The sequence below is a fragment of the Scyliorhinus canicula genome, chromosome 11 (genome assembly GCF_902713615.1).
Source record: "Scyliorhinus canicula chromosome 11, sScyCan1.1, whole genome shotgun sequence".
NCBI lineage: Eukaryota > Metazoa > Chordata > Chondrichthyes > Carcharhiniformes > Scyliorhinidae > Scyliorhinus > Scyliorhinus canicula.
Genome location: NC_052156.1, coordinates 87785372 through 87799101, shown reverse-complemented (window position 1 = coordinate 87799101; position 13730 = coordinate 87785372). Strand labels below are relative to the sequence as shown.

Below are 13730 nucleotides of genomic sequence, written 5' to 3'. Positions count from 1 at the left end.
AGGTTTGCGCAAGGTACTCAGGAAGCTACCATGGCACATACACTTTAAGTTGATCACAATCCTGACATCTTTGAGGGACCACACAGGATCAAAGATTGACTCCTTGATGACAAAGGGTACCTGCAAAGGATGTGGCTGATGATGCCCATGCGACAGCCACAAAAGCCAGTTGAGAGAAGGTGCAAAGATGCTCATTCCACTACCCGGATATTGGTGGGGCTCACCATTGGCATCTTGAAGATCCAAATCTGATGCCTTGACAGATCTGGCAGAGCACTCCAGTACATTATCCTTTGGGTTCCACAGATCATTGTGGCTTGCTGTGTGCTGCACAACCTGACAATGCAAAGGGGGATGGACTTGCCAGATGCCGGCATTAAGGAGCTGCGTGTCTCCTCCAGTGAGGACTATAAAAGCTATGAGGGTAATAAATGCTAAGAAGCCGAGGCTGCAGGAGAAGATGCCTTACCAAGGGCCAGACTAAGAAGCCGTGCATATGAGGCCCTCATAACCACCAGTTTTCATGAGGAGGAATACAAGTTGGAGTGAGTATCCTCCTGGACAAGTGTCTTCCAAATGGGCCCACATGAACACCAGCATTTCAATCCCTCTGATTTTAATAATACACTTCAATTTAAGAATCAATATGGACACATTAGGCTCATCATTGTCTTGATCCTTTGAAGAGTGATGAATCCTCCGGAGCATGTGTCTTTGCTAAGAATAGGTTCCAAATGGAGATGGGTTTCCTGGCATCAGACTTCAGAAGGTGCTTCCTCTTCAGGCACCTCTCCAGCATCTCAGTCACAATGGCAGACTAGTAGAGACAGGAGCTGTTCTACAATCATCAGTGGACTCATAGCTGAATGCCTTCAATCTGACAAGGCTTCTCAAGGAGATGTACTTCCAGTAACAGCACAACGTATTCTATGGAACTCCAAAATGCTAAGACACCATGAAACCCTTACACACTTCATTGATAATATCAGCTTCACTACATCCTCATTCCTATCCCATTATTCTCTTCAGCATTGTCTAAAGCTACCATATGTGCATCCAGAACATGTTCAAAGACATTATCACTTGGATTTATCATCACTGGCCTCGGTGGGTGTTTGGGTGAGGGGGCTTCTTGATGCCCTCGGGTGCTTTCCAAAGGTGCCTATAAAATAAAGTAGAGATGATTAGTGCATTGCAGGCAACTTGAAGACACGACAATTAACTTACAGTATTGTCTGAGGGATGAGTTGGTGCAGGGTCTTCACTTGGGTGTGCACCGCAGATTAGGTTTAGATTAGATTTAGACTTTTGTCATGTGTACCGAGATACAGTGAAAAGTATTGTTCTGTGTGCAGTCCAGGCATATCATTCCATACATGAAAAACATTGGACATACAATAAATACACCATGTAAATACATAGACATAGACATCGGGTGAAGCACACGGAGTATAGTGCTGCAACAATAGAGAAGATGTGTAGAGAGATCTGTTCAGCCCACATGAGGGCCATTCAGGAGCCTGGTAACAGTGGGAAAGAAGCCGTTTTTGAATCTGTTGGTGCATGTTCTTAGACTTCTGTATCTTCTGCCCGATGAAAGAGATTGGAAGAGACAATAACCAGGGTGGGAGGAGTTTTTGATTCTGCTGCCCGCTTTCCCAAGGCAGCAGGAAGTGTAGACAGAATCAATGATTGGGAGGCGGGTTTGCATGATGGACTGGGCTATGTTCACGACTCTCTGTAGTTTCTTCTTTGGTCCGAGCAGTTGCCATACCAAGCTGTAGTTCAGTCAGATAGGATGTTTTCTATGGGTGCATCTGTAAAAATTGGTCAGAGTCAATGCGGACATGCCAAATTTTCTTAGTTTCCTGAGGAAGTATAAGTGCTGTTGTGCTTTCTTGGTTGTAGCGTAGTCGTGGGTGGACCATGGCAGATTGTCGCCACAGGAATGGTCCTGGTCCCCTCCGGCCACTGCGATGGCATGCATCTTGTGGAACTTAGATGATGATAGTTCCTGTCTTGTGTGGGAGGTGAGTGAAGCCATGCACAGGAGGAGGACATATGTTCCACAGAAAAGAAATCCGGATTGAGATGTGAAGGTGTGTGTGTGATAGTGGTGATGTCCCTTGAGCTGGCAGTGAGATCCCTGTGGAGCGTCATCCTGCAGATGCCTGATGGGCTTGTGAGTGTAAGTTGAGAGTGGTGAGTTGGTTGACTTACCCTTGTGGAACGGGTGAGATTCATTCATCCTCTTTCTGCACTTGATGGCTGATCTCTTCTGTGCAGCATTGGCACTGACCGCCGTTGCCATCATCTGCCAAGTCGGAGTGGTGACCATAAGAGAGTAGAGGATACGCTGGTGGACCTCGACAGTGTGCAGCATATGGCCCAGTGAGGCATCACTGAATTTTGGAGCAGAATGCTTCTTCGCTTTGGGAGCCGCAGCTTCCTTGGATCAGTCCTGGGATACAGACATTGACAAGGCTGTGCAAGGGTGTGGATTAAAAATGGAGCCCAGGACGATGATTCACCGAGATCATGGTGGTGTGGACGAATCAGAGGTCATCCGCCCGCGATAGTGGGCTGGGGCCCAACCCCTGGGTGTTCGGATCTTGGCTGCTGCATCCGTGGTGTTGCCTCCTGCAGTGTTCAGGCATCATGGTCTGATTGGGATGCAAGGCAATAAATAGCGCTACCATCCTTGGGAACCCACTTGGGATATGTGAAGTGCTCATTATCTACAATTGTCAATTCAGCAATAGCCTTCAGAATAGCCTTTAACCGCACTGCCAGAGGCCTCTGCGGTTAATGGGGGGTTATGGGTGGTCGGTGGGGCAGACGGGCAGGGATATGGGTTGCCCCCAGAATGGGTACATGCGACCCAGGGGTTGGCATGTTGCAAGGTGTAGCCGCGCGAGGTTGCCCACCTCCCACAGCAAAGATCCCCCTCCTCCCCATGGCAGACTGCCCCAGATAAAGGCTCAGCGTCTAGTGGGGGGGGGGGGGGGGGGGGGGGGGGGGCTGACTGGTCTGGGGCACAGTGTTCCGGCACCACCTCTGCGGGAGTCACCAACCAGCTTAGGACCCCCCCATCACCTCCTCGTCCCTCGGGGTACCCCCGGGCTACTCCATGGGACGGGGGTGTGAGCAGAACTAACCCCTGAGGCACCCCACCGCCTGCCACTGCCAGCCCTGGAGGCCTGCTCTGGGCTCGACCTGATCTGCATGCTGGTGGCCATCTGGACAGCACCACATCACCCATTGACTGTGCCACCACCTTTTGGGTCTGTGTCACATGAGTGAGTGACTGTACCATCTCCTTCAGGGACTGAGCAACCTCCCTCTGCATCTCTACCATGTCAGACAGTGACTGGGTAATGCTGCAGACATCCCCAGCCATGGGCTGCTGTGATTGGGTCACGCTCACGAGCGCAGCTGCAATGTCCAGGTGGCTCTGGCACATGGTCGCCTGTGAGGCCGCAACCCTGTCCTGGGCCACGGCCAGCGCCTGCACAGAATGCCCCAGGCCTTGGACATGCTGATCCATAGCCAAACCTGCCTCCACCGCGGACGCCACCAGTGTGGCGTTGGACTGGGTGGCACACATGGTCGGGACCACTCATCCAACTACACCTGCAGGTGCTCACCGACAACTGCTCATGTAGTCCCTGGCTCTGCGATTGCATCTGCACAATCGATGCGATCGTCCCTTCCAAAAATCCGAAACCCATCTGGACGGCAGCTAGTTCCTGCAGTCGGCCCACCTTCTGACCGTTCGCCGCCCCAGGTGTTCCTACCTCCACCTGCTGTACTGGATCAGCTGTGTGATGTGCACCAAAAGTGTCCAAGAGCCTCTTCACCAAAGTGCCCAACCGAGGTGAGTGTCTCTGGGATGGTGGAGGCTGTTGGAGACAGCTGTTACGGAAAGTCAGTGCCATCCTCCGACTTAGATTTAGAACAGTGCAGCACAGAACAGGCCCTTCGGCCCTCGATGTTGTGCCGAGCAATGATCACCCTACTCAAACTCACATATCCACCCTATACCCGTAACCCAACAACTCCCCCTTAACCTTACTTTTTAGGACACTACGGGCAATTTAGCATGGCCAATCCACCTAACCCGCACATCTTTGGACTGTGGGAGGAAACCGGAGCACCCGGAGGAAACCCACGCACACACGGGGAGGACGTGCAGACTCCGCACAGACAGTGACCCAGCCGGGAACAGAACCTGGGACCCTGGAGCTGTGAAGCATTGATGCTAACCACTATGCTACCGTGCTGCCCACTGCCCAGAGACTTGAGCACCAGGGTCACTGGTCTGCTCACGGGGGTCTCCGGCTGTGACAGTGACTGGGGGCGGGGGACACCAGAAGGACCCCGCCCCATCTCCAGCAACTCCTGCAACACACAAGACAAGACGCATGATTAGTCTGTGGGCCGGGGGGTGGTGGGGGTGAGCATGTGGGTGAGTGTGGGGGTGTAGGGTGAGGGTCGTGTAAGGGGTGGTTGGGGCATGAAGGTGGGGGTAAAGGTGATGTCAGGGGGTTGATACACGTGTCATGGGGAACCGCAACTAAGCGGGGTCTCATTCCCTCACCCATGGCCAAGCTCCACCCCGGCGAACTACCTTCCGGGCCGCCGACCACGTCCGGGGTCCTTTACTCTGCCATGGTGAGAGGCCACAGGTCCGGCTGTCCCCCTCCATCTTATTCTGCTCCCGGCGGTATGGGCGGCCTTTTCCTAGCCGGGGGGGGGGGGGGGAGTGCGGAAACAGAAAACGGCAGTAGACAGTCTGATGCATGTAGCACAGGGGGTGGGTAGCTGGAGGTCTCAGCGACCATGGAGGCCAGTACTGGAATGTCGTGCAGGGTGGGGGTTTGGCTGCCCTCCAGGTGTGGGGGGGGGGAGGGTTGGTTGGTGCCAGCACAGGTCGTGCAGTTTTTTTCCGGCACTGCTGGCTAGTCCGGACGGTGTTGCCCATGGCGCTCACCGTCTCTGCCACCTGCGCCCAGGCACAGCGAATGGCAGCACTGGCAGCCTCCTTCGCGGGTCGTGGTACAGGGTCCTCCTCTTCTCCGCGGCGTCCAGGAGGGTCTCGAGCTCTGCGTCCGCAAAACGTAGGGCCTTTTGTCTTCTGCCATCTTGTTGACTGGGAGGCTATGTATGGGGAGTTTAGTGTGCATATGCAGCTGCAGCTTGTCAGCCTCCTGAGTGTCAATCATGAAACCGGCGAATCCCACACCGTTTCTAATAGGGATCGATTGTGTTCCACGTAGCGCCGGTGCTAGCCCCTCAATAGTAGCTGAATCGGGGCCTTATACGCAGCCGGACAATGTTTGTCAGGGTCAGGCGCATGGCTGATCAGGGGGTCTATTTTCAGTGTCCAGCTCCGCAGTTTGAGTCTGCCATGGAGCATGGCATGGCCGCTGGAGGCTGCCACCATGCGCATACGCGGCCTCAGACCCGGAAGTGTGGGGGCCCATATCTGCAGCAAAAGCTGCTAGATTTACGCCGTGCAGGGCTAGGAATATGTGGCCCTTTCACGCCACTTTTTCTGGCATGAAAGGCCACAGTTTTGACGACGGCAAGGGGACATAATCCCAATAACGGAGAATCCAGCCCCTGGTCTCAGAAACTGAGAATCCCGCCCCAGAAATTTCAGGTAGGATAAAAAGTTGTAGCCTAATTCATTTTTCCGGAAAGCATTTTAAATGTTTCAAAGAGTTCAGCAGCAGAGCAAGCTGTTGAAAATTTGACAAAGAATTTATTTTCCCATCATAAAATGTTAATATACAGAATACCAAAATATATGTGTACATAGGAGGTTCAAAATGATCAATTTTGGCATAAACAGTGTTATCGGAAGTAATGTTTGTGGAGATGTAGGGCAGGATTCTCCAACCCCCTGCCGGGTTGGTGAATCCCTGGGGGACGGCGTGAATCCAGCCCCAACGCCGGCTGCCGTATTCTCCGGCAGCGTTTTTCGGGCGGGGGTGGGATTCGCACCACGCCGGTAGGGGGTCGTTGGCAGCAGCCCCCCAGGCAATTCTCCGGGCCCTGATGGGCCGAACGGCTGTCCGTTTTTGGTCAGTCCCGCTGTCGTGGGTTACGCATGGTCCCACACGGCGGGTCCTGGCAGGTAAGTCGGCAGGGGCAGTCCTCGGGGAGGCGCAGGGGGATCCGACCCCGTGGGGGGCCCCCCACGGTGGCCTGGCCCGCGATTGGGGCCCACCGATCTGCGGGCGGGCCTGTTCCGTGGGGGCACTTCCTTCTGCGGCGGCCCCTGTAGGGTTCTGCTGTGGCCAGCACGGAAAAGAGAACTCCCCGGAGATCACGTCGACCCTTCGGCGCATGCACAAACTCGCGCAGTCCCTTCGGTGCCGGCTGGAGCAGCGCAAACCCCTCCGGCGTCCACCTAGCCCCCGAAAGTGCGGAGAATTCCGCACTTTCGGGGGCTGTTGACGCCGGAGTGGTTGACGCCGGTTTTCCCGCCGGCATGGGGACTTAGTGCCCCAGAAGGGAGAATCCCGCTGGTAATGTGACAACTTCACATCTGAGTAGCATTGTTAAGTAAATCGCAATTGGCAATGGGAGAGGTTAATTGGTTGCAACTCTCTACTGATCTTATTACTCAACACTAATCTCAGCGAAAAATTTTGATTTTTCATGTGAAATGTTGACTCTCAGTTAAAATGCTGACTGGTAATGCTAATAGTGATTGTGATATCCTGATAAATAGATTATTAACCTAATTGCAGTATTATCATGTTATGTTATTGACTGTAGTTCTGCCTGTAATTTACCTGATATAACTTTGCTTTTTATGTTTGGACTTTCAGGATCTCAGTAACAAGGATCTGAAGCGAGATCTCTACATAGTTGCTCATGTAATACGAATAGGTAAACCCCAAAATATTTACAGCAGTCTACTGTTGCGACGTTAAATGTGAAATCATTGGCAAGTCACTCGAATGGACGAACAAGGTCGGATGCAATTACACTTTGAAAGTAATACTCTCAGATGGCAAATCAGTCTTCCGACACCTCCTTGACGTATTGCAATTTTCATAGGGGGGGGGGGGGGGGGGGGCTGGGGAAACTGGCAACTGCGTGCTTCCAATTAATTTGCTGTTAAACTCATTGAAGAGTGCATTCACAGGCTGGAATGGGACAGAATAAAATTTTCAAAGATAACAGGAAGAGTTAACAGTCTGGGGCACGTTAGTGCACAGCTTTTGGCAGCACAGTGAGAAGCCATTATTTATTTTGGCTACAATTTTAAAATCTTGAAGTAAAAAGGAAAATCAAATCAAGGTGCTCTTGCAGTGGCAAGAGTTGCCATGTCTTGAATAGAGTGGATTAGTTGCTTCCTGGGTGAGCTTTTGGGCACTTGTTTGGACTGTGAGGCACTGGCCTTCTGTTCTCCTGCCTGCTCCATTCCCCAAGGCAACGGAGAGTTCAGTTCTGGCTACTGTTTGCCTTTCAAAATCACTGTCCAGACCAGTTCATGCCTTCAGGCAGCACGCATCACCACAGCTCCAGCTTGCTGAAAGTATGTGCATGTTAAAACTGCATTGTGTCAGTGATGCATTGTGGGCCAGCAACAACCGTGGCTTTGGGCTCTGACTCTGGATTGAAAATCCATCCCGATAATTTAACTTAATTGTTATTTTGAAGTAATTATCGTGTGGTATTGTACTTGGTGAGAATCTGTAAAATATCATTGAGGTACCAGGTAAAGAGCCAAACAAGGTTCATGGGTGCCTTACATGGGGCTCGATTTTAATGTGTTAATGGGGCACTAAGGGCCTCAAAATGGGGTCAGTAGATTTACTGTATGACCATGTTCTCACCATAAGACATTTTGAAAAGGGCTGACCCAGGGTGACTACAGTATTTAAGAAATAGAGCTCTTGCATGTGCAATTGCTGTCCTAATGATGTAGTTACAATTTTTGGGGACTCATTGGCTGACCTTCCTCCTCAGTAGCTCTGCCCATTCTCTGCCCTTTCATAAAAGAAACAAGCAGGCTGAGTGGAAGTAATTCAAGGAAATCACTTGGGAAATGGCCACAAAGTTTGTCACAATTGTATTTTTCAGTAGCTAGAAGGTCCACTGCATGAGCACCTCCGTTTTGTTTAAAGATTTTAAATTAGTAATCACGATACATTATGGGACAAGTGCTGGCAATTGGGATTAGGTTGATAGGTCAGGTGTTTTTCTTGTGTCGGTGCAGACTCGATGGGCCAAAGGGCCTCTTCTGCACTGTATTTTCTGTAATAAATAATGGCACCCCTCTGTGCTGCCAATAACTGTGCACTAACGTGCCCCAGATTGTTTGCTCTTCCTGTTCTTAACTTTGAAAGGATCATTCTGTCCTTTTCCAGTCTGTAGCACACTCTTCAGTAAGCTTAACAGCAAGTTAATTGGAGGTATGTGGTGCCAACTTTCACCCCCAAACCCTCCCTTTGAAAATTGCAGTGTATCAATGAGGTGCCGGAAGACTGACGCACCATCCGAGTGTGCAGGGCAGCCTTATCCTGCTGTTGACGGAAAATCTATTCAATCTGTAGAACCTGAACAGGAGCGACAACAGGACCACGCAGTAGGGTAGAAATGTGTGACTGGTTTATTACGGTATACACAAAATAACAAAACTACTATCCTCTCCCTGAAGAGCCACCCTCATGACCTGCACCCAGGTCAGGATTTTTATACTGAGCATTTCCCCTTGTTAAGGAGAAACCTTGCCCCCAATGAGGGAGTTCGTACTCAGCTATTTAAGGGGGAAATCGAACGAAGCAGTCCTTGACCCCCAAAGGGGCCATAATACCATCTCTTCGAGAATGATTGTTTGCTCCACAAAACCAATGTGAGCTGGTGTACACTCTTCCTCAAGCCCACCCCCTCCCTCCCAACCTTCTCCCTCTGCAAGGCTGAAATTTCTGAATTCAAGCAGTGCTACATTGAAGAATAGCAGCTTCCCTGTACTCATTAGAGTTATGTTTTGCATTGCTTTCAAGGTGCCATTGCACATAAGGAGTACATAAAACATCGAACAGTACAGGCCCTTCGGCCCACGATGTTGTGCCGACCATTTATCCTAATGTAAGATCAACCTAACCTCCACCCCTTCAATTTACTGCTGTACATGTGCACGTCCATAGAACATAGAACAGTACAGCACGGTAGGTCACTGAGCTGGAGGTGAAAAATTCTCCGTTCCTGAGACTTAAGGGCTGGATTCTTCCGCCCCGCCCGCCACAGGATCGCCACGGGCGAGGTGCAGACTTTGGAAACGTCCTTTGACCTTGGTGGGATTCTCCAGTTGTTGGGCAGGAGCTGCTGGTGATTGGGCAGGCCCTTTTGGTATCCCCTACCCTAGCCACAGCCAAAACCCCAGGTGCTGACCAGCAATGAGGACAATGCGAACACGGATGGGAGCCATTGACCCGAATCCCAGGACACCCCAGAGCTCTAGTCTAGTGATAACACAGATTTCCCATCACAGCTGCCTCCAACACCCTTTACCATTCCAAACACACTCACCTCCAGTGTCAGGACCGGCAGCCCACGGTCACTCCTCTCCTTGTCCTACCTCCTCTCTCTCCCTCATCAGCCACGGCAACTATTTCTCAATTTTTAAAAGCACAAGTCAACCTCGCCGCCGGGAATCCCCCCTGTGCAGGCGGAGAGTCTAGGAGTCCCCAGAGCATACTGGTCAGGCCTGCTAATGATATGCAAACGGCGTTTACTGTCCATGCAGAGTAGAATACATTGATGCCGCTGTCGAGGCCCTGGAGGATTGTGATTTGGCGTGAACCCGGCATCCACCTCGATTTCGGCATCAAGACCGTTTCTCCACTCAATTGCCTTTCCCGTTTTGCCGTCGGCCGACGGAGAATCCCGCCCACAATATTTTAAAATGTGATTTAAAAAAAACAATGTTTAATATATTTTAAATGTTAGAATCTCATTCGTAGGTTTGCAGAATTAGCACAGCTTGTTGCTAGCAGGCAGTGATTATCAAGAGTTCGAAAAAAAAGCGTGTTTTATAACTAACCTTTCATATTAGGATTTACATTTTAGAATTTTGCATTCTCCTGGAGTGAGAAATGTGGATCACTAATTATTGTTTATCCCTTTTAATTGTCTTTATTTTACGCTGTGAAGACAGAATTGGATAAAATGGACTAGGTAAATAGGTTAAAAGGTAAGATGGTAGAGAAGCAGTGGAGGCATTTAAGGAGATATTTCATAACTCTCAACAAAGATATTGAAAAAGAAGGATGCACCATGCGTGGCTAACTGCGGAAGTTAAGGGTGGTGTCAAATTGGAAGAAAAGGTGTACAATGCTGGGAACACAAGTAGTAGGCCAGAGAATTGGGAAAATTTTAGCAACTAGCAAAGGATGACTAAAGAAAAATTACAAAGGAACACAAGAGAATGAGAGAAAACTAGCAAGAAATATAAAAACAGATAGTAGTAGCTTCTACCAGCATTTTAAGAGTGAAAGAATAGCCAAAGAAAGCATTGGTCCTTTAGAGGGTAAGACTGGGGAATTAATAGTGGGAAATTAGGAAAAGGCAGAGTCTTTAAACAAGTACTTTATATCCATCTTCACAGTACATAGAACATAGAACAGTACAGCACAGAACAGGCCCTTCGGCCCTCGATGTTGTGCCGAGCAATGATCACCCTACTCAAACCCACGTATCCACCCTATACCCGTAACCCAACAACCCCCCCCCCCCCCCTAACCTTACTTTTAAGGACACTACGGGCAATTTAGCATGGCCAATCCACCTAACCCGCACATCTTTGGACTGTGGGAGGAAACCGGAGCACCCGGAGGAAACCCACGCACACACGGGGAGGACGTGCAGACTCCGCACAGACAGTGACCCAGCCGGGAACCGAACCTGGGACCCTGGAGCTGTGAAGCATTTATGCTAACCACCATGCTACCGTGCTAGAAGACATAGGAAACATTGCAAGGCTAGTGGAAAAGCATGAGGCAAAAGGAAGGGAGGAACTTAAAATAATCACAATCATTAATGGAACTTAAGGCTGACAAGTCCACTGGATCTAACAGACTGCATCCTAGGGTTTAAACAAAGTGGTTGCAGTGATTGTGGATGCATTAGTTGTAATCTTCCAAAATTTTCTAGATTATGGAAAGGCCCTCGTGGATTAGAAAACCACAAATGTAACACCTATATTCAAGAAAGGAGGAAGTCAGAAAGCCTGAAACCATAGGCCATTTAGCCCAATGTAATTGGGAACATGCTAGAATCCATTATTAATTAAATAGGAGCAGATCATATAGAAAATTATCATATCAGGCTGAGTCAGTGTGATTTTGTGAAAGGAAAATAATGTTTGACAAATTTGCCAGAGGGGGAGAGAGAAGGTGATATTTTTTGCTGAGCGAGACGATTGGCTAAATAAGAGCAAAGAGAGTTGATACAAATACGCCATTTGCAGGATGGCAAACTCTAACTAATGGAATACCACAGGGATCAATACTGGGCATCAACCCTTTCTATCATATTAATATATTATTCCCTTGAATGAAGCAACCGATTGTAATGAAGCCAGATTTTCTGTTGATACGAAGATAGATAGGAAAGCAAGGTATGAAGAGGATACAAAGTGTCTACAAAGGGTTGAAGGTAGCTTAGGTGAGTGGCCAAAATAACAAATGGAGTATAATGTGAGAAAATGTGAAGCTGTCCACCTTGGCAGGAAGACAAGAAAAGGATGGTACGGTGGCACAGTGGTTAGCACTGCTGCCTCACAGCTCCAGGGACCCAGGTTCAATTCCGGCCTCGGGTGACTGTCTGTGTGAAGTTTGCACTTTCTCCCCGTGTCTGCGTGGGTTTCCATCGGATGCTCCGGTTTCCACCCACAGTGCAAAGATGTGCAGGTTAGATGGTTTGGCCATGCTAAATTTCCCCTTGGTGTCCAAAAGGTTGGGTGGAGTTGCTGAGTTACGGGGCTATGTTGGAGGTGTGGGCTGAAACGGGGTACTCTTTCCAAGGGCCGGTGCAAACTCTATGGGCTGAATGGCCTCCTGCACTGTAAATTCTATGATTCTATAAAAAGCAGAATTTTGTTTAAATGGAGGGAGATTACAGAATGCAGCATTACAGAGGGATCAGGGTGGCCTTGTACATGACTCACAAAAAGTCAGCATGCAGATACAGCAAGTAATCAGGAAGGCAAAGAGAATGTTGACCATTATTGCAAGGGGGATCGAGTATAAAAGTCTTGCTACAGCTATACAGAGCATTGATGAAACAACACATAGTGTAGCATTGTGTATACTTTTAGTCACCTTACTAAAGGAGGGACCAACTTGCATTGGAAGCAGGTCATGAATGGTTCACTGAGCCAATTCCTGGAATGAGAAGGTTGTCTTACGAGGAAATGTTGAGCAAGTTGCATCCATATTCATTCGAGTTTAGAAGAATGAGAGGCGATCTTGTTGAAACGTTAAAGATTTTGAGAGGACTTGACAGGACCAGATGCTGAAAAAATGCTTCCTCTTGTGAGGAAATCTAGAACTGGGGGCCACAGTTTCAAGATAAGGGGAAATCTCCCATTTAAAGATGAGGAGGAAGTGATTCTCTTGGAGGACCATTAGTTTTGTGAGGGCCACAAAGAATCCAGCACGAGTCTTCAGGATACAAAGAAATAACATTTATTTACAATGATATCTATATATAGATATAGGGATTGTCATTAGTCCCCAGCCAATGGTAAGCAGGCAGGTTATAACAATTAGTTTTTAGAATTCTCTTCCCCAATGACAGCAGAGGCGGGGTCATTGAATATATTCAAGGCTGAGTTAGACAGATTTTTGATTGACAAGGGAACCAAGGGTTATGGGGACAGGCAAGAAAGTGGAGTTAAGGCTGCAAATGATCACCCATGATTTAATTGAATGGCAGAATAGGTTTGATGGGCCTAGTTGCCTACTCCTGCTTCTATTTGTTCTTTCTTATGTTCACCTTTCCCTGTGTTCTTGTAAGGTCGGATGTTATCCAATGATTCGAAAAAAGGCCCTCCTCACGTCCAGTACCGACGTCCGTATGGTTGTGCAGTGCTGAGTCTGATGGATGTTCTGCCGTCAATTGCCGAACTCCGAGAGGAAAAGGATTTTGTGCTGAAAGTTTACATGTAAGTGAAGTATGTTTGGTATTACGGAGAGTTTGACTGAAAAGCTGTGCTTGTCTTGGAAATCGCAGGGTTCTGATTGTGATAAAGAATGTGTATATTGTGCTGCTCAAGGCATTGTATTTGTCTGGGTCAGTTTAGATGGATCGGAAGGTGTTTTCCTATCGGTTATTATTAGGGGGTATGTTTGTTTACAACAAAAATAATTTTTCTGAATCATTTAACATGTTATTATTCAATTTTCACAAAATGTTTATCATTAATTGTTAGAGAATAGAAAATATCAAGTAGTTTTTTTATTTGTTCATGGAAAGTGGATATCCCTGATCCGGCAGCATTCTTAATTGACCTTAAGAAAGTATTGGTTAACCACCTTCTTCAACTGTTGCTGTGGCGAAGGCACACTTACAGTGCTGTTTGGGAAGGAGTTTCATAATTTTGAAGTAACAAAGACGATACAGTAACATCGGAAATAAGAGCAGGAGTGTTCCATTTGCGCCTGAAGCCTGCCCCACCATTCAATTAGATTTTCAATCTCAATGCT

The 13730-nt window shown here is 48.5% G+C and overlaps 1 protein-coding gene across 1 annotated transcript in view; it reads left to right on the top strand.

Moving 5' to 3' along the window:
• Positions 1 to 13730, top strand: part of dock3 (dedicator of cytokinesis 3) — a 1304448-nt gene that overhangs the window by 568205 nt on the left and 722513 nt on the right. The window contains 2 exon segments of the mRNA XM_038810823.1: positions 6843 to 6903; positions 13042 to 13189. Of these exon segments, the coding sequence (XP_038666751.1) occupies positions 6843 to 6903; positions 13042 to 13189 (209 nt within the window).